Source organism: Apodemus sylvaticus, chromosome 6 (genome assembly GCF_947179515.1).
Source record: "Apodemus sylvaticus chromosome 6, mApoSyl1.1, whole genome shotgun sequence".
Classification (NCBI taxonomy): Eukaryota; Metazoa; Chordata; class Mammalia; order Rodentia; family Muridae; genus Apodemus; species Apodemus sylvaticus.
The window spans coordinates 9,585,669-9,611,734 of NC_067477.1; the positions used below are offsets into that span (position 1 = coordinate 9,585,669).

Below are 26,066 nucleotides of genomic sequence, written 5' to 3' on the forward strand. Positions count from 1 at the left end.
GTCACATTAGCTACCACAGTGGGCAGGGGCAGGGGCCAACTCTGGGCCTCAGCCCTGTACTCTAAACGATGGGGCTTCTGTTGTTGTGACGGGGAGCTGGCCACCTCAGTGTCCATCCTACTACTGTAGACTCAGCAGGATCCCGGGCAAGAGCACACGATCAGGAGAAGCCCTGTCAGCCCTCAGCCATGAACACAGGTGGAATAAAGCCATGCCAAGCGTGGTGACCTTTGACCCTAACTCATTTGCATTAACAGGACCGAGGGTATCTTCTTGCCCTGCACAGGCCTTGCTTCGCCCACTGCATGCTGAGCTCCACGTCCTCCTCAAACCTCTGAGGAGGTGGGAGGGTCAGAATGTGCGCCAGGGCCCTGGACAGACAGACAGACTCCTCAGGACTATCCCTGCTCCAGTCCTCGAGGCACCATGCCTGCCCTCCCTTAACCCTTTGTATCCTGGGAAACACAGAGGCCTAGGATGAACAAAAGTTATATCAGGGGACAACTGGGAAGAGATGCTCAGTAGGGTGATGAAGGCAGACTTCCTGGAGGAGGAGGGATTTCACTGAGTCTTAGGAAGGAAGGCAGGGAAGCAAGAAGAGAGATTTCAAGCTAGCCAGGGACCCAGAGTCAAGCATTGGCAACTTTATACTTTAGCAATGGACTCTGGGCAGATGGTGCACCACTACGCAGCCGGCTGATTCCTTCAAGGCCCCATGCACAGGCTTGAATCGGGTCTGCACTTGAACCTAGGACCCATCACTTCCCCTTGACTCAAAAATCCCCCATCCTCATCCCCACTCATACATAAGCCCAGGCCACCACGACCAGTCTCTGAGTCTGGGGTACCCTTCCATAACCACCCTGACAGGTTAGGGTTACTACCCTCCTTTTCCTGTCTCTCCTCCAGCTTGATGTCCCCCAAGTGTGGCATGTTATTACCTGAGTCCTAAACCCTTTGCAGGATCCCCAACGTCAACTGAAATGTAACTGAAGAGCCGGGGCTCCCTGTGTTACCACAACCTGCACAGAGCACGCTGCCTTCCTAGCTCTGGCCAATTCTCAGCCACTGTTCGGAATGAGCTCAGTGACCAGGAAGCCTCACTATGTCTAGTACCTCACTAGGTCCCTTTCTTTGAGTTGTCCCTACCAGAGTCCCACCACTGCCACTGTCATCTCCGAGGTCACACACACCATCTGGGCCCTGAGGCTGGATCCAAGAGTCCCGAATGGTTCATGACAAGCACACCTCACTGGAGGGCGGGCACGGCCTCCTCAAGCAGCTGCTCAGTAAGGGGGCTAGTGAAGCAGCAGGCATTTGTGGTAATCCTGCCCCTGCAGCGGTCCACAAGCCTGGTCACCAGTATGCCTCACAGAGTAGGGGCTCTGTTGGAAGGTCTTCCCTGACTCACTCCCTCGCACGGCTCTCCCACTGTTCCTAACCGGGTTTCTAGGAAAGGGAGCTTGTCTGAGTCTTGAGATCCTTTGTTCTGACCTGTTTGTCCTCTGTGGGCGGGTCAGGACCGCAGTGACACACAAAGAGGGCCTGGTTGGGTGGAGGGTACCAAAGTCATTCCCCATCCACAAAGAAAGGCACTGGACAACATAGCACTGGGCTGAGCCGGGCTCCTTCTTAGTCGTGGGGCAACCTTGAGGTCTGGACCTCAAAAATCTAGTTCTTCCAAAGGGGCGCATTACGGGCCAAGAACTCCTGGAAGGCGTTAGGGTACTCTGTAGATCTTAGCGGGTGAGGGATGAGTACGTCTCTTTCTACACCCTCGGACATCAGCTCTGACACCATCCGCGTGATGTCCTGCGGGGGTTCAGCCATATTTTCACGGGTCTGGAGGAGAGGGGTTGGGACGGACTGGGTCGGTGGGGAGGGTTCGGCCTGCTGGCCCTCGAGGTGCAGGCCCAGCGAGTCTCTGGATGGGGCCCTGGTGCTGTTTGTCCTCTCCTGCCCACGCAGCATGGCCAGCCGCCTGCGTTCATCGATGCTGATATTCCAGCGGCTACCAGGGCGCCTGTGCTCCTGCGGCTCACACACCTGCGGGAAGGGGGCAGGGGGGAGAGCAGCAGGGGCTCCTTTCCAAACCTGTCACCTCAGATATCAGACCTCAGACTTGTATGGCAAGTATTTTACCGAGCTACGCTTCTAGCCCCTATTTGTGTATCTTGAAGACAGGCTTTGTTTCAGGGTGAGCTCCTGGTGAGGGAAGCAGTGCCCTCTCACAGTAGCCCTATGTGGAACACACCCACACAGGGATACTATATATGTCATGGGCCCCATGGCATGTCCCCAGATGCAGGCCTTAGACTGGTGCTGGCAAGGTACTTCAACGGGGAGGGTGGGGTTTGGCCAAAGGCATAACAAAGGTAACCTGTTGTGTGTCCCCAGAAAGCGGAGTTTCAGAGATCAACCCCAGGCATCCTTCCCCCTTAAGAGGCCTAGAAAGCAATAAAGGCTGGTTCGGTTACCAAAACCAATATAAATAAAGCAAATAAAAATTAAAAAAACAAAACAAAACAAATTGTCTCTAAATAGATTTAGGAGGAAAATTAACAATATAAACCCCCATGGACCAATGAAAAACCAGCCTGGACTGAGCAGGGATGTTAGCCGGCACCATGCCCGTGCAGGAGATTGGAAGGTGGTGACAGCCAAGAAAACCAGCACAGGCTTGTAGGGAAAGCCTACACATACAGCCACAGGATGCCCCTGCCCAGGTGGGTGGCCCATGGAAGTCCTTCCAGACTGGCCATTAAGGGGACATACCCAGCTACCTTCTGGGTAGAGGGCTAAACAGAGGGACGAGACAATTCCAGGTGAAGGACCTCCTTACTCAAAAAAGTCTTGAAAGAATTAACACACAACAATCTGATGGTTCCTTTTCTGGGTATAGACCCAGAAAACTTTAAAGTGTGTGGGGGGGGAGGCTTTGGAAGGTAGACACAGACCCATGTCCACACAGCAGCTTCCTTCTCTTGGTCAAAACACTGACACAATTCAAGGGCCTGTAGAGGGATGGATCCTCCCAGACGATGTCACTCCAAAAGAAAGACAGCACATTTGGGGCTGGGGAGGTGGCTCAGAAGTTAACAGTGCCTTCTGCTCCTGCAGAGGACCTGGGTTCAGTTCCTACCACCCGTCAGGTGGCTTACATCTGCCTAATTGCAAGGCACATGATACCCATTGATCTGCATGCACATAAGTTCACACGCGCACATGCATGCAGACACACACACACACCTTTTTTAAAAATGTGCATTTGATACATGCTCCTGTAAGGCTGAATGTGAACCCGAAGGCACTGCTTCCTGGAAGAGCAGCCACCAGAGCACACAGCCCCACCACGTCTATGATCCTGCTGGCTTAGGGACTGGCAAATGCAGGCTCACTGAGACAGAAAGGAGAACAGTCCCTCTGGGGACCTGGGATGGAAAGGGAGATGCTTAATGCAGATAACGGACACTGAGAGTAGAAAAGCCCTGGGAATCGGTTTCACCACAATGAGGACATACTCAGCAAGAGGCTGGGTAGGCTCCACGGGAGAACACACACTTGCCACATACGCGGCCCTGTTTCTATCCCCAGAACCACTCCAACACACACACACACACACACACACACACACACACACACACACACACACACGGTTTTGATATCGAGACTAGGAGAAAGACAAGTGAGCTCTTGGTTCCAAGGCATAGATACAAAGAAGCACAGAGATGCTGGTCTATGCCAAGGAGGGTCCCCTGCAGGGCCTCCTGCAACTCTCCAGAGCCAGGTTCTGGGAAGCAAATTTACAGGCCAATGTCTCTCCCCTCTCAGTGCTGGAGCAAGAGGTCACGGTCTCAGCAGGTCAGAAAGGGGTGCGCCGAGTGTGCACTAACTCACGCCTCACACTTTCAAACATGGACAGACAACTCTTGTGAGCCAAGATGCACACCTGTGCCAACCTGCTAGGGACCTGGGCTTGACCTTGACCTGTCTTGAACCGAGAGGCACTGCCCCAGACGGTGGTTTGCTGCGACAGCCCCGACTGGTAGCAGTCCCAAAGGCGGGTACGGAGACGTTTCAGGTGCAGGCAGAAGCCTGTAGGCACTGAAAGCGATATGCCGGGCTGACCACCACGAAGCCAGCTGTTAGCAAGGGCCATGTGGACACCTCCGCGCTCACAGTCACCAGTGTCTGCACAAGCCCGAGGGAAAGACAGACCGGAGCTGCTGCTGCTAGTTTCCTTAGAGATGATGGAGAGGCCCCAGGGCTCTACTATCAACGAGGCCCTCAGCTGTAGGATACAGAACATGTGAAGCGAGAGCAGAAGTGGGGGGGGGGGGCAGCCAGAGGACAGCAATGACCTTGGACACGGAGAGTGTGACTTGGCAAGATGAAGACTTGGTAGGAGGCTGGTCCAGAGCTGTTCCTATTCTTAACCCACTTTGTGTGATACAACTGCACACCTCCCCGCCACCCTGTGCTGTCACAGTACTCCTTGTTGGGGCAGCTTCTGAGGTGACACTAGCTGACAGCATATGTGCCCTGCACCTGGTCTAAGGACATGAGGCCACACACCAGGCCTCCTTGTAGCAAGTTCAGGAACAGCAGGAAAGAAGACCTTTGAGAGAGAGAGAGAGAGAGAGAGAGAGAGAGAGAGAGAGAGACATCCAACCCAACCACCTCAGACTGAGAGAAGGGAAGATATAAGTTCAGAATTCATTTGGAGATAATCATTTCACAGTATCACCACCACAAGTACTAATACAGGCTTGAAGTAAAAGATAAAAAAAAACTACACCAAAGATAAAAAAAAAAAAAACCAAAACCAAACAAACAAACTAGGAGACCACGAGAAACCCAGAGAGTCATTCTTGTTGGGTCAACTTGCAATGAAATCAAAGACAATAATACAAAGACATATCCAGACGAACATGCACACATTCTGTCCCTAGAGACAGAGAAGTGGCCTTAGCAGAATGCGTCCTGATGACATTTCTGAACCCTGGCAAGAGGGAAGAGATCATAAAGGTTTCTGAAGCTGGAAGGGGTGGCTCGGGGGTTAAGGGCGCTTGGGTTCAGTTCCCAGCACCCACGTAGTGGTTCACAACTGTCTGTTAACTCCAGTTCCAGGAGATACAAGGCTTTCTTCTGGCTTTCCCAGGTGCCAAGCATACACATGGTACACATACACATGGGCAAAACAGTCACACATATAAATACATAAATCTTAAAAAAAATACTTGCAAAGACAAAACTGGTGCGGGGTGACGCAACACATAGAACCTGCACATGTGGAGTCAGACGGCTGTGCGGCCCACGGCGTCACACAAGAGCTTGGGAAGGTAACAGAGAGAGAGGCTTTAAAAGGCTGGAAGAAAAATTTTTACCTAACCAAAGCGCTCACTAGTGTACAAGGCCATTTTCACACTTTTGAGTCTTTTCGTGTGTGTGTGTGTGTGTGTGTGTGTGTGTGTGTGTGTGTGTGTGTGTTTCTCAGACAGGGTTTCTCTGTGTGGCCTTGGCAGTCCTGGAACTTTTTAGAGCAGGCTGTCTTAGAACTCAAAGATCTGCCTGCTTCAGCCTCCTGAGACCTGGGCTAAAGGCGTATGCCACCACAGCCTGACACATTTGAGTATTTAAGGTCCTACAACTTTAACACCCTGTGAAGCCTTTTGAATGAAGAGGCTAGATGGTGTGCTCTGGAAGTAAACAGAGAAGTAGAAAAAAACCAAGGGCCCAGGAAACAGGGAATCCTAAGACAGACAAGGGAGGCCTGCATGGGGCCCTGAGGTTAGCAGACCAGCTGGAACAGGAAAGCCAGGACAACCCCTACCCAGGAGAAAATGGAGGCTCCAGATGAAACATCTGTCATTGATCTCTGGCCTGTGCACACATAGTCACACACATAAACAAGATGTGTCCACACATATATCAACACTCATGCATACATAATAAATGCACAAACACATAAATATGCATATATACATATAATGTGCACAATATAAACATACATACATACATACACACAATGTGCACATATATAAACATGCATACATACAAACACACATACATATACAAATGCACACATATACATATATATACTCATACCCACATACATACATACATGCATATGTGCATACATACATACACAGGCCCCCACAGGCCACATACATACATACATAAACATGCACATATGCACAGGCACACATACAAACAAAATAAATATTTATGTATTTCATGTAGATGAGCATTCTGCCTTCATGCACACCAGAAGAGGGAATCAACTTCCATTACAGATGGTTGTGAGCCACCATGTGGGTGCTGGGAATTGAACTCAGGACCTCTGGAAGAGCAGCCAGTGCTCTTAACTGCTGAGCCATCTCTCCAGTGCCTAAACAAAACAAATATAACTCCTTAGGAAGATGGGAAAAGAGAAGAGGTAGAAGGTAGGATATGAAACCCTCAATTTTTGTGGCAGGAAATCAGCAGTCTCTAAAATGGGGGAGCAGGAGGGAGCAGTGTTAACTTCATGTGCACATTTTGCAAACATCATTGATGAGACCTTCAGCAAGAGAGATGACAGCACGGCTTTGGGGTCACTGTCCAAGTCACACGAAGGGATAAAGATCCACGTAAGTGACTCGAGAAAGCAGACTCAGACCTCTAACCCATGCTTCCATCAAACAGATAGACCTGGGCCACAGACAAAACGGACCCACACCAAGGCCCTGGAGTGGACAAGTTTGAGGCAGCACAACTGGAATTAACAACCAGAGATAACACACTCTGACTGAAATGAATACCTATTCTAATCCAACATTCAAGTACAAAGAAAGTAGAGAATGAAATGAATTTTTCTGTTTCATTGTTTTTTTTTGTTGTTGTTTTTGTTTTTGTTTTTTTGGATTTTTGGTTTTTTCGAGACAGGGTTTCTCTGTGTAGCCCTGGCTGTCCTGGAACTCACTCTGTAGACCAGGCTGGCCTCGAACTCAGAGATCCGCCTGCCTCTGCCTCCCAGAGTGCTGGGATTACAGGCATGTGCCACCACCGCCCGGCTCATTGTTTTTTTTAAGACAGGGTTTCTCTGTGTAGCCCTGGCTGTCCTGGACTCACTCTGTAGCCCAGTGCTGGGATTAGTGTGCCACTATGCTCAGCCTGAAATACATTCATTTCATTTTATTTTCTTAGCTAGAACACGAGAGCAAGCTATCCCAGAGCTCCAGAGTGTGGGCAGAGCTGCACACTAGGAGGATCTGCAGCTTAAATCCACCACTGGAGCAAAGACCTTAATCCCAGCACTCGGGAGACAGAACAGGCAGATCTCTGAGTTCTAGGCCAGCCTGATCTACACAGGAAATTGCAGGACAGCCAGGAAGCTAGGGCTACATAGAAAGGTCTGTGTCAAAAATCAAAGAAGAAAATGAGGAGGAAGAGGAGGAAGAGGAGGAAGAGGGGGAAGAGAAGGAAGAGGAGGAGGAGGAGACAGAAGCCCCAACAATTATCAAACAAATCAGTTAAGAATTGATGGCTCAGCCAGGCCATGGTGGCGCACGCCTGTAATCCCAGCACTTGGGAGACAGAGGCAGACGGATTTCTAAATTCAAGGCCAGCCTGGCCTACAGAGTGAGTTCCAGGACATCCAGGGCTACAAAGAGAAACCCTGTCTCAAAAAAAGCCCCCCCTCCCCCCAAAAAAAGAATTGATGGCTGGAGTATTTAGTTCTAGCACTCAGGAGGCAGAGGCAGGGGGATCTCTGAGTTAGAGGCCAGCCTGATCTACAGAGTGAGGTCCAGGATAGCCAGGGCTACACAGAGAAACCCTATCTTGAAAAAACAAAAACAAGGGCTGGAGAGATGGCTCAGAGGTTAAGAGCATTGACTGTTCTTCCAAAGGTCCTGAGTTCAAATCCCAGCAACCACATGGTGGCTCACAACCATCCTTAATGAGATCTGATGCCCTCTTCAGGTGTGTCTAAAGACAGCTACAGTGTACTTACATATAGTAATAAATAAATCTTTAAGAAAAAAAAGAAAAAACAAAAACAAACAAGTAAATAAAAACCCATCAAAATAAAACAGAAACAACCAAACATAAAAGAGCTACTGCTCTTCTGGAAGACCCAGGTTTGAAGTCCCAGCGCCCACCTGTTGGATCCCAACCATCTCCAACTCCAGCTGCTGGGGTCTAGCAGTCTTCTGGCCTCTGGGCACCAGTCACGAATGAGTGTACATGCAGACCAAAGCCGCACACACATAAAGTAAGTTTAAAAACAATCATTCCTACCAGGGTAGTCACGCTTGGTGTTCAGTTGGAAGTCTTGTTTGTTTTAGGACAGAAAGCCCCAACCTTTCTTCTCCTCCATGCTTGTTTTGTGGTGCTGGGGACCTTGTGTGTGCAAGGAAAATGTTCGACCAATGAGGTGCGTCTCCAGCCCACCACTCAACTTAAAAAGATTCTGAGTGTTTGCCTGCATGTATGTATGTATGTATATGTATGTCTGTGCTGGTGGATGCCAGAGAGGATACCAGAACTCCCAGAACTGTAGTTACAGAAGGGAACATGTGAGTGATGGGCACTGAACCCAGGTCTTCTGCAACAAACGGCAGCAAATGCTTTTTTTAATTTTAAGTCTATGAGTACCCTGTTGCTCTCTTCAGACACACTAGAAGAGGCGACACCCTGCGGGACCTCTGGAAGAGCAGTCAGCGTTCTTAACCACTGAGCCACCCCTCCAGCCCAGCAGCACATGCTCTCAATCACCAAGCCATCTCTCCAGCCCCCACCAGCCATCACCACTCAACTTTGAAAATAGCTTTCTCATTGCTGTTTTGTTTTGTAGATAGAATCTCGATCGGCGTGGAGCCTCGGCTGCTCCTGAACTCACAACCCTGCCTCAGCATCCAAGCCTGGGGGTCACAGGCAGAGACTGAGATGCTGGCTTTCTCATTTTTAACCATCTCTCCAATAATATCCAATGATAGGATACTATAAACATGTCTTGCAGACTGCCATTTAACATTCCTCTTTCTTTTCTTTTCTTTCTTTTCTTTCTTTCTTTCTTTTCTTTCTTTTTTTTTTTTTTTTTTTTTTTTTTTTTTTTTTTGGTTATTTCAAGACAGGGTTTCCCTATGTAGCCCTGGCTGTCCTGGAACTCACTCTGTAGACCAGGCTGGCCTCAAACTCAGACTCCCAAGTGCTGGGTTTACAGGGTTGCGCCACCATGCCTGGCCATTTAACATTTTCTATCTCTGCTTCTCGTGCTATACTTTTTAAAATCTGTTGGGTTTTTCCTTCAGGATTTTATGTTTGCACTGAGAAAAGCTTTTCTTCTTTGGGATTCTAAATCCAGATTCTTCCACAGCAGTTGTGGTTTGGGTCTGGTGCACACGTGTGGAGGAAGGCAAGGCTGTTGTTATTCCATTGCTGTCCTGTGAATGGTCAGCCCACCAGTCCGTCCTCGCTCTTCTGTGACACAGGGTCTCACTGCCCAGCCCTAGCTGGCCTGGACTTTGTGTATCCCTGTGGGAGCAGAGCCGTGGCCCTGCCTTGGACTCTGACCCCAACTGGACCTTTCTGTCTTGCCTCAGTTTACCTGCCCGCAGGCTTCCTTGTCCGTGCATTCTGGGATTACGCTCTGCCTGTTTGAGGTTCGCTCTTCTCGGAACCGCAGTGAGGGACTCGGATGGGAAAATTCTGTTTGTCGTTTCATGTTTTTTTCTTTATGTCAGAGATTCTTTCCTTGGCATTAAATTAAGAGCAGAGTGCTGGCCTGGAGAGATGGCTCAGAGGTTAAGAGTGCTTGCTGCTCAGTTAAGTGTTCTCCCGCAGGACCTGGGTTAGGCTCCCAGCACCTCATGGCTGCCCGTAACTCCCTGTGCCTCCGCTTCCAGGGGACTCTAACAACCTTTTGGTCTCTGTGGCCTCCTGCACGTATGTGGTACGCATAGCTCACTCAGGCTCACAGAATTATAACTATTATGCTAGGTGCAGTGACACCTGTGATACCAGTGTCTGAAGGCTGAGGCATAAAGATTATGAGTAAGTTCACAGCCAACCTGGACTTGAGAGCCTGTCTCAAAAAACAAACAAACAAACAAACAAACAAACAAACAAACGAAATAAAGCGAATGTTATTTCCTGTCAGCATGTATGCGCTACCCTTCTCTGTAAGGAGCTCCTGCAGCACTGGACAAGGAGGCCCCTGTGCTCTCCGCCTCAGTGTATGTCAGATCATCATCTCTGGCCCTCTGTACTTCTGCTATAAAGGTGCTCAGCAGACGGTCCTTCCATGTATCCTGCTTGCTTGAGCCCTACTTACAGACATTTATTATTATTATTATTATTATTATTATTATTATTAACTTTTTAGACAGGGGTTCTCTGCATAGCCCTGGCTGTCCTGGAACTCGCTCTATAGACCACGCTGGCCTCGAACTCAAAGATCCACTTGTCGTGCCTCCCAAGTGCTGGGATTAAAAGCGTGGGCTACCAACCGCTAGCCAAGGGCCCTCTACAGACATCTAAATTATTACGTAAACTGCCAGTCTCCAGAGTGGTAGTACCCAGTGACTATCAGCTTCTGGCAGTGTTACCCCCAACTCTCTCTCTCTCATACACACACACACACACACAAATTAAGAGTGACTAGTGTAATCTTCTCCACTAAAACAAAAGACAGAAACAGTAGAACAGTTATATTCCCAGGCTAGAATATAAGAATCTTAGCCTCTTCTGACCTGCCCCCTTCTTCCATTCTCTCACCAGGGGATGGCAGTGCCTGCCTGGCTGCCTGTATGAGGGTCCTGGGCCACCCTGCAGAGTTCACCCAGGAGGGAGCGTGTTGTAAGGGTCTAGAGCCTCCCAACAAGGTCTCCTCACTTCCTACCACTGACTTACCCGCGGATGCAAACGACCACGGAAGCGGCTTTCATCCTTGACTGACCCCTTGACCATGACCTCCTGAACCCCACAAGAGCCACCTAGGCAAGGCACATGGCCTAGAGGCATGGGGTACAGCTGTATTTCCTGAACTCCTGATGTGGAGGCAGGAGAATCAGAAGTTCAAGGTTCTCACTGGTGTAAATAGCATGTTCAAAATCAGCCTGAGCTATGGGAGGGAGACCTTGTTTCAAAAACCCAAACCCAAGCCAGGCGGTGGTGGTGCACACCTGTAATCTCAGCACTCTGGGAGGCAGAGGTAGGCGGATTTCTGAGTTCGAGGCCAGCCTGGTCTACAGAGTGAGTTTCAGGGCAGCCAGGGCTACACAGAGAAACCCTGTCTCAAAAAAACCAAAAAATAAATAACTAAAAAGCCCCAAACCCAATGCCCCGCCTCCCAGATAGGGTTATCACATAATTATTTTAGGGCAAACTGGCAGGTTTAAAACATTACATATAGCCGGGCGGTGGTGGCGCACGCCTGTAATCCCAGTACTTTGGGAGGCAGAGGCAGGCGGATTTCTGAGTTCGAGGCCAGCCTGGTCTACAGAGTGAGTTCCAGGACAGCCAGGGCTACACAGAGAAACCCTGTCTCGAAAAAACCAAATTAAAAAACAAAACAAAACAAAACAAAACAAACAAAAAAAACATTACATATGTTCACCCAGTAACGTGATCTGGCTCCATAGAAGTTGGTGTTTGTATCTAGCAAAACTTTCAGTGTTCCTTGCGAAAGGCAACACATAATTAGAAGGACCTCAGAATTTCTGTTGCTAAAGCGAATGGGATCTTTTCGTGATATTTCCTGGTTTAGTGTATTGAGACATGTAAGTTACAATAGTCATGTAACCAATCTTTCTCTTCCAGGTTTAGCTGTCTTGTGGATTTCCTAGGTAGACATTATATTGTTCCAATATCAACGGGGTTTTTATTTCCTATCTTCTTCTCTTGACTGCGGCAAAGGCTGACACTACGAATTCCCACCTCGCAGGCTGAAGCTAGTCCAGCTAGTCTTATTTTTCCACAGAGGCTTAGCTTCGAAACAAGAGAGACATCTGGATTTTTTTTTTTTTTCGAGACAGGGTTTCTCTTTGTAGCCCTGGCTGTCCTGGAACTCACTCGGTAGACCAGGCTGGCCTCGAACTCAGAAATCCACCTGCCTCTGCCTCCCAGAGTGCTGGGATTACAGGCATGCGCCACCACCGCCCGGCTCTGGATTATTTTTTAATGTTATTATTTTTGCTTTGTATTGTTGTTTGAGACAGGGTGTTACTATTATGTAGCCCTGGCTAGCCTGGAAGTTTCTATGTTGATCAGGCTGGCCTTGAACTCACAGAATCTTCCCGCCTCTGCTTCCCACATGCTGGGAAGCTGAGCCTGGTGACATGGAGTGGTTTTAGTTATCTGCTGAGCTATGAAGTGCCATGGAGAGCACCCATCTAACCTGACATGGCTCTCTGGGACCCAGGGTCTCTCTCCTACCAGCCACGCCTTTGCAGCTCTCTTCCGGAGGTGGCCGTTAAAGTTCATCTCAAGCAGGTTTTGCATATTTCCTAAGTCTTACTGCTGTCGTAGAGAGTGAGGACTATCTCCCTCCCCTGGCTGATCTATCTGCTGTTGTGCCTCCAGCCGACTTCTAGGAACTGCCCTGTGTAAGATTCCCGAAGACTCTTTCAGACTGACAGGACAATCACAGGCTCTCCATGCGAGGCTGGTTTTGCATGTCTGTGTTCCTCGGCAGGCTGGGGAAGGTGAGGAAGGTCCCTTCTGGCGTTCAGCCTAGAATCATCCCAAGCCTCCCTGCCTGCTCCTCTCCAGCGTTCAGAGCACGCTGGCCCGACTGCCAGGAAGTACTGGGCAGTGGGTAAACTGGATGGCCCAGGACCTTCTGCAAGGACAGTTTTCTCCAACCCTTGCCTCAGGCCAAGGTTACTGCGTTCTCTGAGATAGTGTGAGTGTCACTGCAGGCTGAAGATGACCTGCAGAGAAAGTGTCTCTAAGGCTCAGGCTGGGAAGGGAGGGAAAAAGAGACCCTAGGCCAGGATCTCTGTGGGAGGAAACGAGACAGAGCCGGCTGAGGGAGGAAGAAGCAGCAGGACAATTCATACTGAGGGGACTCCAAAGGAGAGCAGTGACTCGGGACTAGGGTCAGGGAAGGCAGCCTGGACATCCCTCAAGGACAGAATCAGTAGCAGGGCCTGGAAACTGCGGAGGGAGAGGCAAAGGAACCTGAAATGCTAGCCAACCCCAAATGAAGCCAAGGTGTGGCTCTGTCCCTGACCAGGAGCCTGGTGTCCCTTTAGCCACAGGACTCTAGTTCTTCATCATTACGTCACCAACATAAAATCCATGCATCTGTGCCTATTCCTGAGCAAGGCTCTCCTGAGTGACGACACATTAGCCTCTTTACCATCTAGAATGTCACCTGGTTCAGGCCTGCAGGGCAGCTGTCATCTTTGGTGGGACTGTGTTTGGGAGGACATGCTGAGGAGGTCACAAGGTAGCCACGCACACAGCTCTGGAACCCCACTCCTTTGTTTGCTGCTGCTAGCCTGAGTGTTTTGTTACTCAGCCTGGCCTTGAACTCACAACACTTCTGCCTCTGCCTCCTGCGGTGTTGGGATTAGAAGTGTGAACCACCAGCCCAGCGTGGTGGCTCACGCCTGCCTTTAATCCAAGCACTTGAGAGGCAGAGGCAGACGGACTTCTGAGTTCAAGGCCAGCCTGGTCTTCAGAGTGAGTTCCAGAACAGCCAGGGCTATACAGAGAAACCCTGTCTCGGAAAAAAACCAAAACTCAGAACAAACAAAAAGCTCACAAAAGACCCGCCAGCATGAACTTTGAGACAGTCTTGACTGATGTGGCCCAGCTTTGCACTTTCTGTCAGTGAAAACTAGACCACTGAGAGTGCGATATCCTTTGCTCACGGAGTGCTCTAGGGGCTGCACACAATCCTGTCCAGAGAGGAGACCTCATTCTCCCGCCCACTCAGTGACATCTTGTGCAGGGGTCGGGGACGCTGGGAGAGCTGAGGCAGGTATGTGTGGCACACTCCTCCTGACCTCGGGTGACCCCTCCCTGCCTGGGGTCCGAGCCTAGCCTGAGTGGTCGGAGAAGCAAGCCTAGAATCTGAACGTTTCTGCCAGTCCCATACGGTCCTTTCCTCTTGTCCCAGAGGCCCGTTCTCTATGTCCCTTTCCAACCGGTCCACCTAAACGCCTGGGTTTTCAGAAGAGTCTCCTACTGCTTACCCAGTCTTGGGTCTGCAAGTCCTCCTGAGGCTTGCTCCTGGTGTCTGGCTGGCTGGAGGCCTCGGAAAGCCTCTGTGGGGGAGACTGGTGTCTCTGCTCTCGAGCGAGCTGCCATTGTAGTGTCTTCCTCTGGGGGCGCTGCTGCCTGCTGTCCATCTCTACCAGTTCCCTCGTCTAGGGCTGTGGGGCAAGCGCAGGAAGGGAACTGAGCCGGGCTCCTGCTGCCCCCGCAGATCCCTAAAGCAGAGGATGGCGGGCCCTGCTAAGGCCGCCTGCTACCCAGTGACTGCTCTCGCCGAATAGCGGGCTCCCTTAAGTGACTTTCTCTCCCGGGTCTTGTGGCCACTGTCCTCCACTCCAGCGTCACCCCGCCCAGGGACAGCAGGAGCCTCGAAGTAGATGCTGGCCTTCTCCGCTCTCAGCGGGCCACCTGGTCGGGGCTCCTCGCGGGGGACGCTGCCTGCGATCCCACCCCCAGCAGGCCTGCCTTCTGTAACTTGGACCACCCTACCACACACAAGGCTCGGCGCCAACCTGCGCTCTCATCTCCCACCCTCCGCGGGTCTGAACTGTGGAAGTCAGTTGAGGGGCAGCGGGGAAAAGATTGTGGGAAGTTGGGTCACCCGCTCCCACGCGGATGCAGAGCTCACCCAGAGGGTTCTGGGAAGGGCTCAGTAGGCTCCGGGACAGCGAGGCGGGATTAATGGGCCCCGGTTGACAAAGGATCGGCCGGTGAGACCAGGCTCAGAAGGGTCTGCACCGGGAGCGGAGGGCCGCGTGGCCTGGGAACGCTCATTCGGGTCTAGGAAACTAGAGCAGGCCGGCGAGGATGACTTAGAACCTTCGGCCTCAGGCACCGGCCTGAGAAAGCCAAGCTGGATGCAAGGAGAGAACTCTAAAGGGGAGGGGCGGGGCAGACCTGGAGCTTCCGTCCCACAGGCCCCGCCCTCCGCGGCCGCTTCCGCCCCTCGACGCCTGCGCCCCAGCGTCCAAGCCGCATGGCCCCAATACATTGAGAGAAATCACAGCAGTGGGCGGCCTGAGCGCCGTCAGTTTATTAGTGTCGCTTCAGCACCTTGAAATCGTCCACATGGTCGCATGGGACAGATCAGTATCTGCTCCCAAAAAAAAAGCTATTTACATGAATCCTGCTTTTTATTAAAAAAACAAAAACAAAACAAAAAAAACTAGCAACACATACACACTCTCTAGAAATCAGTCACAGCGCGCTGGGCAGTCTGCAGAAGCGGTCGGAGTCATCCTCACGCAAGGCTGTCAGCTTCTGCTGGCCCCCTTCCAGGACAGAGCAGTCTCTGAAGGGCACAGGGGTTAGGGAGCAAGTCCAGTACCCTGGCCCTGGGGAGAAGTGCCAGGACGTTTTTATGCGGAATTCATTTGAGATGGAGGCTAGAGGAAGAAGTGGGGCTTGCAGAATAAGGCTAGGGCAAGCCATTGCACGAGCGAGGGCTGAGCCCACCCCACACCCCAGCTCTGGTAGTGATACTGAGCTGCATACTCAGAGGGTGGCGGCAGGAACCAGCCTGAAGGTGGAGGCAGGGCCCCCAACTGAGAGCAATGAGCCTTAGCGGCAACTGCTGTTGCCTGACAGTGACCTCTAAGACTGGCAGGCTCTAAGGGTGATGCCTCAGAGCTAAGACCTGTTGGGACGCACACACTCTGCTGTTCTTACCACTGCACTGCCTGTCAGGGGGGCTTTGGTGTCATCCTTCAAAGGGACAAAGTGCTTCTCCATGAATCCTCATTACAGCTCCATGAGGTAGGCAAGGAAAATGGACCATCTCTCTTTAACCAATGGGGAAGTGAGGCACGGGAGGACTGCAGTCTAGGTCTGCCATGGTGGTGGGTGTATAGTGCTCAGGCGCAAGGCTTTCCTGACTCCGCGTTGGGCCAGCTGCTGGACAGAGGCTCTACCTACACCCTTCTCTTGTGTATGTAAAGTCAGATTCCCTACCCAACCGCTCAGGGGAGGGTTCTGTAAGGGGCCTTTAGGCCGGAGCCTGAAGCCCCTGTGGCCTCAAGGCTAGAAATCTAGACCAAATGTTTCATGTGAAGATTGACCTTTGGGAGAAAAAAACACAAGGGGCAGGTAAACTAGGCCCTTAAACTCCAAGGACTACACAGGATCTTTCCAGAGAATACCTCACCAGGCGTTCCACGAAGAAGCCCTCCCTATATCCAGGGACCCAGGGCTCTATTATCTAGGACAAAGAGACCCTGTTCAGCAAGTCAAGGCGGGGGAGTAAGTAAGTAAATAAAAATCCACTATCTTCCATCCCAGGAAGGTGAGCACTCCTCAAACTCAACCTGTCCTGCTCTTGGCAATTTTCTGAGCAAACTCTTAGGAAGGTCTCAAGGTCGAGAACCAAGCTTCAGAGCTCCCAAATGGACCACCAGAGTCCCTGGGAGGGACCCAGCTTCCAAGGCGACAGGCACTCTTTTAATTAGATACCTCGGGGAGAAAGGATTCTTGAGAAAATGAGGACTGAGGCAGTGCCCCCTCATGAGTCTGGTGGAGCAGGTGGAGCCAGGATGGCCTGTGCTGAAGGCCAGCAGCATGTCCTCTCCTGCTGGATGGGGAATGGTGGAGGCCGCCAAGAATGGGACCCAGGTGGCCATGAGGAGCTTGGCTAGACCCAGTCCTGTAAGGAAGGTGGCCTCTGTAGTCAGACCAGCCAGCTGGCTACACACACACACACACACACACACACACACACACACACACACCTCTAGGTGCCTGTTTCCAGTTTACAACCTTGATTCTCAACTCATATCCCACATGGCCAATCCTGGACGTTCCTGCCCAGCAAGCAGAACAGAGGGAAGGGCTCAGACAGACCCCGGAAGTGTCTCCTGTTTCCAGGATGTACCCTGGAGCATTTGAAAGGGCCACCTGATCTGAGCAGCAGAAGCCTAGAGGTGCCTCTGGACTGGGAGCCACAGGGGTAGGGGTGGGGGTGGGGATGCAGCTCCTGCTGGCTCTGCCCCATGCAAGGGGACTTCACAAGAGCAACATCTGCTTGGCAGCTACGTTGTCAAGTGTATCTGAGAGCATTAGAAAGATCTGCTATTATAAAACCTCCGCCGTGAGGCTGGAGTTTATTGGGAGCCACGCACGGGGTGCCAGGGACTGACATCTCACGCTAGGAGACCAGACAGGCCCTTGACCTTCAGCTCTGGCCACTAAACCCCAAGGCTCCCTGTGCTCCCCACTCCCTGAGGAAGCAGAATCCTGACGTCGGCCAAGGGCAGGATACAGAGGCAAGAACACTCTTGCTTGTGGTCTGGGCTTTCCTGGGGCCAGAGCTCCCCTCCTCTCTCACCAGCCTTCCCGCTTGCCCACATATTCTGGTTAATAAGCCGAACACAGTTACTCCGTGGCCCACGGGGAGCGAGCGAGCTGGGCCGTGAGCGCACTCATACTTAAGACTGCTTCTTGGTGTTTTTAGAGTCTGTCTCTGTAGTAACCACGTGTTAACAGGAATAGAGCTGTCCCTCCATCAATGGCTGACACAGAGTCACTGTCCAGGGTCAGCCCTTCCGTGGGTGGGGCTAGAAGGTGGCCTTGGAGTGTCCAAAGATGCAGATAGGGAAGTGCTTCACGTGGGAAGACCACTGGGCAGCCAGCTGGAAGAACTTGACATCGCTGCATTCCACGCCGTCGATGAGGACTGTAGGAGAGGACCACCTGAGCATCTGCCTGCCTGGGAGGCAACCCCCTGAGATGGTGGGGTGCTGCCAGGAAGCAGGGTCATCCTGAAGCTGGAGGAAGCCCTGCTTAACAGGCCCTTCCTACCACCTGCCCTCCTAGGACTTAGTGCCACAGTGGGTGCACCTCCCAGGGGTCTGGCAAGGGCAGTCTGAGCCACACCTCAGCCAGGCACGGCCCATTTAAGCCACAGCCACCTCACAAGGTCCAACTTAAAACAGCTGTATTTCCAGATGTGGCCTTAGGAAGACCACCCAAGGAACTGGAACTCACAGGGACCCAAGAGCCCATGCTCTGAATGCACTGCTTACAGAATCTGTAAGATACTTAGATATATATAAATCAGTACTTAAATGAAGGGGGGGCTGGGAATACAGCAATATGGTAGAGCATTTGCCTAGCATGCATAAAACCCTAGGTTCACTCTCTAGTGATCCCTCCCAAACTTCTATCAATAAAAACAGAAAATGTTGAAATGTTACTTGAATTTGAAAGGCCGTTAGCTGCACGTAGGGAAGCACCTTCTCCCACGTGCTCCAAGTGTGGCTATGTAAATACGCCTTTCAGAGCCATATAGCTGCTTGCCGTGCGGGTTTGAAAGGCCAGCCATCAGTTCTGCTCTGCACTCATGGCTTACAGACAGAACCAGACAGGCCCTGGGCCACGGCCTGAGCCCCAGCCCCTGTGGAGCAGCCCCTGGCCCACACTCACCCCGTAGCATGTTCTGCTGGTGCTTAGCTGTGCAGATCAGCCGGCTGATGCCCTCGATGCACTGGCTTTTGGATTCCACATCCTTGTCCTTTGTTTTCTTGGGCAGAAACATCACTGTGAAGAGAAGAGCTCCACTGTTGGCCTACTGCTCCTTCAGGCCCACATCAGCCAGTCCTAACAGCAGCAGGATGGTTGAATGGCAGCCGAGGGGGCGTAGCTGGCCCCTGCTCAGCTGGGATTCAGCTTCTTGCTGTGACCACATACAGCACCACCCTGCCTGCTATTCCATCTGAAGCCAGAAGCTGCCCAGAACCTGTGTCCTCACAGCTCAAGGGCCAGCTGTCAAAGTGTGTCTGACTGCCAATACCTTCTGAGCTGTGGGCTCGTGATCACGACTTTACTGGGAACTTGTCTGGGTGGGGAATGACAGCCCCATCCCCAGCAGTCCCCACAGTGGCCCCTCTCCCAGTGCCCCGCCCCGCTCAGTACACTCCCACCTCACCCTTCTTGTTCTTCTCCTTGGTGACCACAGTCATGGACATGGTGGGTGTGGCTGCAGCCTCCCCACTGCTGGGCAGCCTGCTGACCTGGAGGGACCGGAAAGTGCACTTGAGCGTGTTTTTGGTGGTGGGCACGTCCTTCTTCTCGGCATCTCTCTTCCTGTCCGTGGGCTGGGCTGCTGTCCAGTAGTCCACCTGTAGCCCCATGAGCTCAGCGCCGACGCCCTGGCTGAAGAAGGCAGACGGAAGTGCTCACATTCACCATGTCACTGTGATATCGTGGGCAAGGAGGTATGGCTAGCATCTGCTCTGACGTGTTGGCCAGGGTCAGTAAGCTGAGAAGCTCTGCAGAGCTGGCTGCCCGCTTGTCTGCTGGGATTCTGTTAGTGCCTGTGGCCATGCCCTGGCAACTTGTACCCCACTCTCCTGGGACCTAGAAGAATGGCTTCATCAGAGGCGTAATGGCTGGCGAGAGCAGGTGGCACCCCGGACTCAAACTCCCCAGCTTAGCCTTGTTGTCTTGAGTTCTGCTCAAGATCCAGGCAGCTGGTAGGACCTGCCTGTCTCGTGCGGGGACTAAAGAGCTGTCTCCTGCACCTCCTCCCTCAGCCCCACGTTCAACAGCCCACTCTGGGCAAAGGTGCTCTCAGGCTCAGCGAGTCCTGTATTCATTTACGGTAGCTCCTGTCTCTCGGAGTACTACTGAAGACATCGTACCTCCCACCCTGCTCTATGGCTGCTGGCCCTGTCCCCAAGTATCCCTCACAGGACCTCCACCAGTGTTTCACTAGCATCTGTCCACATTGCTCTGACAAGATGGGTGACACAAAGGGTGGCAGTCATCAGGAACAATGAGGTGGGAGCCACGCTGTTTACCTGGGGGAGGACAGGCCTCCACTCACTGAGGGGGAGGACGGCGGGGTGGGCGAAGCCTCCTTGGCCGCAGGAGATGTAGAAGCAGACGGTGGGGTAGAAGAGAGGATGCTGGAGCCTGAGGGGGCTGCGTCGTCAGAGTCTCCTTTGGAGAGGAGTCACAGGCTAATGGTCAGAACACCTTCTAGTCTGGCCCCACAGCTGCTGGAGACTGTGGGACTGGAGAGGCAGCTCTTGGGGCAAGTTGGTAGGCAGGGGAGCTTATATGGGGGCAAGATGTTCTTATCTGGGTTTACCTTATCTGAGGCTTTGTGAGTACAGAGGAATCAGCAGAAAGTTGCTGCCCGTAAGCCCCGAGGGATCACCTACCCAGAGGCCACTGAACCATCCTCAGAGAAGGATGAGGTTACCTGATGTGGCTGAAGACGGCTCCACAATTCCAACCTTCACAACCTGGGAAGCAAGAGATGCTGGCTGAGGCGTGGAGGGAGGCGAAGCAGCTCTCCTGCCCTTCTTAGGTACCCACCTTGCAGCTAACCTTTGGCAGGCTCCTACGGCCCCGCTGCTGCCAAGCTTCTATGCCCACAAAATAGGAAACAGGTTCCAGCATCCTCCCATCTACAGGGCGGGACTCAGCTCTGGGAAGTGGCAAATCCCATGTGCACGTGACTTGCCAGTCCCAGACACCCATTAGACTGTATGTATAGTGTATGTATGTGTATGTATAGTCTATGTGTAGTATGTGTATGTATAGTCTATGTATAGTGTATGTGTATGTATAGTGTATGTATAGTGTGTGTATAGTGTGTGTATAGTGTAACGGGGAAAGTGCCGCAGACATGAGCTACCCAGCAGGGTAGCTTTTTGCTACAAGGATCTGTGTCAATTCAGCACAAATCACAGCACCAGATTCAGTTTCAGCCATGTCAGGTGCCCACAGGGGCACTTTTGTCACCACAGAAGGGCCCCTGAACAGGATGCTAGAGACGATAAAGTTGTGAAACTGGGAGGGACCTCCACCTTCAGTCACAGCTCGCCTGTGCCAGGAGTTACAGCCCTGACTGGGCAAACCTGCCCGAGGCTCATCCTTATCCTCCAGCAGACAAATCTGAGATGCCTCTCAGTGCTGAGCTAACCCCAACAGCCTGACCCGTCTCCACAAATAGGGCTATACCTCCACATGTTCACTGCACAAACCAAAAGGGCCAACTAAAAAGGTGCAGGAAGGAAACAACGGGAACTTATAAGAAGAACTAGGCAGCCCTCCGGTTACCTCACGCCAAGGTTCTGTACATGTCGGCTAATACAAAAGCACTCTGTTCTGACAGGAGTCTTGGTAGGCTCATGTTCCCAGTTAAAGAAGCTGGTGATACTCACCCCGACAAAGGGAATGAACCTCTGAGAGGATTCTTCATCAGGGCTGGGAGCAAAAACAGATGGTTACACTCCCTCCTGGAGCACACAACCCCAGCTGTCCCCAGCCCAAGGGCCCAGCCTTCTCATTCCTAACCTACCCACCCAGTCCTCAGCAGTATCACCCGCCCACAGGTACTTTGTCATTACAGAAAGGCCCCTGGACAGCCTGACTGACACTTGGATCCCTTCCCATTCATTAACAATCATAAGCGAGACAAGCAGGGAATTGTTGCACCCCTGCGGGGAAGCTGCTGTGTGGTCTGGCAGCCAGGGAGAGACCACTACAGCTCATGACTCAAGGAGAACTGCTTTGATCTCAGTCGCATGCTCAGCCCTGGCCATCCGCCTGCTTCCAGGCCTACCAAGCTGATTCCCTGCTCCATGTGCACACCCCATGGAGTCTGGAACTGGGCAACAGGCTGGGCCCTCTCCAGTGACTGGCACTGACCACAAAATCAGGGAATGAAGGTGTCTTCCCAAGCCTGAGTGAGCTCAGCGCCATCTGTAGAGGCTACAGCTTTGGCTAAAGTGCTGGTGTATAAATGCTAGGTTCTGAGAGGAGCATCTAAGTATAGTGGAGGCCCGAGCAGAGCTCTTGGCACAGTGTGAAGCACTAAGATTAGAGATGAGATGCGGCATTGTCTGAACTTGGGTCTGCAGAGCGTTCGGAACAGTAACTTGTCCTGGAAGAACGAGTCATGACCCATGCAGCACGGGGAGGGTCTGAGCTCAGGAGCTGACATGACAAGCCATTTGTCTTCCTCCTGTCACACACGGCCCACCAGGGCTAGCAGTGTTCATCTCTGAGGAGGCTCCCTGACAACCGGTCTGGTGCCGTGGTGTAAGCTCAGCCCCAGAGTACACAGCTCCCTGTGCAGTCAGAGGGTCTTCTGCATCTCCTAGAAGGGCTGGCTCTGGTGGGGGCTCTGCCTTTTTCTTCCACACCCTTCCTGTTCCCCTCCAGTGGCCTCCTGGTCTGAAGAGCACATCACCAGCTGGAACCACTTCTGCATGGTTCTCCAGACTCTCCTACTTGTCTCCTCATACTGATACTGGATGCTAGCGCATCTGTCACAGAGATGTGCATGTCTGTCAGGCCAAGCACTGAGCTGGAGAGATGAATGAGATGGACCTCCCTGGATCGAGGGTGGGTGCTGCCTCACACAGTTTTCAGGGATATGCCTTTGTGGGAAGCCACACTGGGGAGGTGTGTGCCAGCCAGTCGCCTGTCCTGGACGTGAGCTTTCAGGACTGGCAGCCCATCTCCCTGGGGGGGAGGAGGCCTGTCCCAACACTCCCTTCACAGCGCACCCACAAGGTAGACCAGTGGCCTGTGCAGAAAGAGGGCTCTCTCTCTGTCCTCCCCGTACTAAAGACTTGGCAGGTGCCCTCACCAGCTCACTATGCTAGCCCACTGGAGACAGCTAAATTTCCAGCCTCCCTTTCTTTTCTTTTTCTTTTTTAAGATTTATTTATTAAACATAAGTACACTGTAGCTGTCTTCAGACACCCCAGAATAGGGCATTAGATCTCATTGCAGATGGTTGTGAGCCACCATGTGGTTGCTGGGATTTGAACTCAGGACTTTCGGAAGAGCAGTCAGTGCTCTTAACCACTGAGCCATCTCTCCAGTCCCCTCCCTTTCCTTTCTAAGGAGGGCAGTTTTGAAAAGAGAAACCTGTTATCCCTTGTAGATGATTTTACTCCTGGCCCAGATCTACCCTACCCATGCCCATCTACTTTAGGTCCAGAAGGTTTTAGAAAGCAGGCAAGCATGGTGGCTCCCAGGGGGAGGCTCTAACCCACCGGGCCACCCACAGTCAGTCTGCAGGCCCTCTACGACCGTGACAGAGCAGCCACCCACAGTCAGTCTGCAGGCCCTCTACGACCGTGACAGAGCAGCCACCCACAGTCAGTCTGTAGGCCCTCCACGACCGTGACAGAGCAGCCTCTTATCTATGGCCCACTCTGAGACACTTGGGAAAAGAGGTGGCTGACAAGGCCATGTGTGACAAGACACGGGAGACACCGCAACATGGAGAAGCTACTCAAAGCCAAGCTGTGTCGGGACCATGCAGACAGAACCAGCATAGGGACAGCAAATGTGACAGCAGTGCCACATTGCATCTTGGGCCATGCAGAAGCACCAGCACGGTGCAGCAGCAGTGACACTAGCTGGCTGACTGACAGCCTAGATGCAGAGGCGGCCAGAGCCTGCAGCACAGGTACTCATGAAGTCAAGTGGCTGGCAGTCTAGAAATCATATCCTTGATCTGTTCCCAAGACCCGCCATGACAGCAAAGACACGAGGCCCGAGGACCTATCTCGCCACACACACCAGATCGTCACCCTGGTGCGTGAGCTGCCCCACTATGACTGAGGGCTCAGCTGCCGACAGAGGACAAGCCCCATTCGAGGCAAGTTACGAGGCAAGCAGGGACGGTACCGCCCTGCCAGAGCTCTCACAGGAAAGGCTGAGCAAGTCTGGGTCCTCACTGGTTCCTTGCAGGTACCTGTGCCCACCTAGTGCCGGTGTCACTACTGTATCACAGGAAGAGGGAGTTCTGGGGCAGAGAGCGTCTCCTCAAGCCTGGTGTTTACTAGATGTAAGGACAGCACAGGAGAGCATGCTGCAGGCTCCTCCTGTCACAGCCGGTGAGGTGACATGGGCCAAGCCTCAAGGCAGGAGAGAGGTATAAAGGCTGGTCTTTCTCTTAATTCACAGGCTTGTTTAGCAGGGCAAACTGGTGCCCAAGGGCCTTCTTGTCCAGCTGGTGTGGGTAATGGGTAACAGCACTACCAGCAATGAGGACCCTGGACCCACAGCTGTCCCACGCACTGTTCCCAGGAGACAGACACCTTGAGGCAAGTGTGCAGACAGTGGGCCAGACCCTCTCAGCACTGAAAAGGGCAGCTCGAAGAGTGCCCGAGAGTAGCTCAAGGTTTCAGAGAGTGAGGCCTTGCAGGGAAGAAAAGGCACTTCTCTTTAGGTCCTGGGAAGCCTGGATGCTTCCCCAAAGAAACTAGAGAAGGTATTATGGACTCATCCATGGCCCTGCTGGCCTTAGGAGCGGATTCTACAGTGCAGGGAGCAGCTACAGCACCTGCCATTCTGTGCCAGCTCCTTGACCTCCTAACCTCCACACTTACACACAGAGGACAGCACTGGCAATGCCGCCTGTCTGAGGCTGTGGGGGTGGCCAGACTACTGCTAGTGTTAGGAGCGAGGCCTGTGTGGGGTCGTCCAGACACCAGCACCAGGGCTTAGTTAGCAAGAGGCTTTAGAAGCACAAACCCCTAGAGGTTGGGGGTGGACTAGCAGGGTCTATCAGCAACTCTCCTACAAAGGGTTCACAGGTGCCCTTCCAGAAACAGATCCTGCTTGGGGCATCAGGAGACCTGTTAAACAAGCCCCAAAGACCAGCCTGGAGACAGATAGGGAATAGGCCAGAGAGCTGTACCTCAGGGTAAAGTCAAAGTGAAAATGCTTTTTCCTTTTTTGGAAAGCCACCAAGAGAGAAAACACACACGTTAGGACACTCAGATCAGCACCAACTCATCTACATACTGAGGCAGAGGACAGAATGCTTCTGGTGGTTTGGCTGAGGGTTCCGGAGGATCTCTGCAGTGGATCTGAGCACCAGACAGTCGAGAAGCCAGGCCGGCCTCCGCTGACCTACCACACAGATGAGCCTCCAACTCAACTATCTTTTGGTTTGGGGAAGGCAGTGTGTGGCACACATACTTAAAAGAGATTATGAGCTTCGTTGTCATTGGCTGCGGGGTCTCTGCCTCTCCTGAGCAGAGTGCTGGGTCCACCCTGGACACCGAGGAGGAGGCTGAGTTAGGCTCTGTGGATTTAACTCTCCTTGACTGCATATAGGCTACAAAGTCCAAAGGTCTGAGCTAAGACAGATATGTTTAGTTCCCTAAGTTGAGGAGGTCCTGCCCAGGGCCCCTAAGCTTCTTGGGAGGAAGGATCTAGGCCCAGGTTAAGACACAGTCTAACCAATCTTTCACACAGAACTTCTGAGCACTGCCCAATTCTGGGCAGGTGGGATTACGATCTAACTGCTCACCCAGAAGCCAACGGCAGGGTCAGGGGACCTGTGAGGAAGGGGCCACACGGAAGGATGCCAGAGAGAAGGACTCCAGAACCAGTGCCATTTACTACGTCATGTAGAATGGCAACATGCACAGGACCAGCCTGGCATTCTGATCTGACAGGGGCTCACTGCAGGCTCCTGCCACACTCAGCCTTTTCATCCCGGCCCTTGAAGGGTCTATCCCAGAGCCTATGAGGAGCAGAGGGTCACGGTACATCCCTAGGTCCCCCAGCCCTGCCTGGCCCACCATGTTACCTCTTCTGCTTGTAGGTCAGCATGGCCTCTGCGATGGGGAGCTGGTGAGCACAGTTGGCTCCTGAGATGTACTGGGTGATGCGTGACACGATGTCTGGTGTGTCCTGCACTGCACAAGGCAGAGGCGACAGAGGGTCAGCATGGTGGCTGGGTGGGAGCTGCTGGGGTCTGGGCTGCATCCCGGGCACTGTGTTTTGGCTCTTTTCTGTATCTGCTCCCTAACAGCAGCTTCTGACTCAAGTGCACAGTCACAATGGTCCCAGGTGAGAGTGCAGGGTTCCTTCTCAAA

The 26,066-nt window shown here is 52.4% G+C and overlaps 2 protein-coding genes across 8 annotated transcripts in view; both read right to left on the reverse strand.

The window, feature by feature from the left end:
• Positions 1 to 1,671: 1,671 nt before the first annotated feature.
• On the reverse strand, positions 1,672 to 14,373 carry Tex22 (testis expressed 22). The gene is made up of 2 exons (XM_052186672.1): positions 14,190 to 14,373; positions 1,672 to 2,046 (listed from the first exon to the last, which is right to left on the reverse strand). The coding sequence occupies exons 1-2, from the start codon at positions 14,343 to 14,345 to the stop codon at positions 1,672 to 1,674; spliced, it is 531 nt and encodes a 176-aa protein (XP_052042632.1). The 5' UTR covers positions 14,346 to 14,373.
• Positions 14,374 to 15,214: 841 nt separating this feature from the next.
• Pacs2 (phosphofurin acidic cluster sorting protein 2) overlaps positions 15,215 to 26,066 on the reverse strand; it is a 58,785-nt gene continuing 47,933 nt past the window's right edge. For all 7 annotated transcript variants that reach the window (XM_052184882.1, XM_052184880.1, XM_052184885.1 and 4 more), the window contains 7 exons: positions 25,778 to 25,886; positions 21,378 to 21,420; positions 20,411 to 20,453; positions 20,004 to 20,145; positions 19,130 to 19,356; positions 18,628 to 18,741; positions 15,215 to 17,878 (listed from right to left, as the gene is read on the reverse strand). In XM_052184882.1, coding sequence (XP_052040842.1) covers positions 17,760 to 17,878; positions 18,628 to 18,741; positions 19,130 to 19,356; positions 20,004 to 20,145; positions 20,411 to 20,453; positions 21,378 to 21,420; positions 25,778 to 25,886 — 797 coding nt within the window. In that variant the 3' untranslated portion in view covers positions 15,215 to 17,759. The remainder of the gene's footprint in view (positions 17,879 to 18,627; positions 18,742 to 19,129; positions 19,357 to 20,003; positions 20,146 to 20,410; positions 20,454 to 21,377; positions 21,421 to 25,777; positions 25,887 to 26,066) is intronic.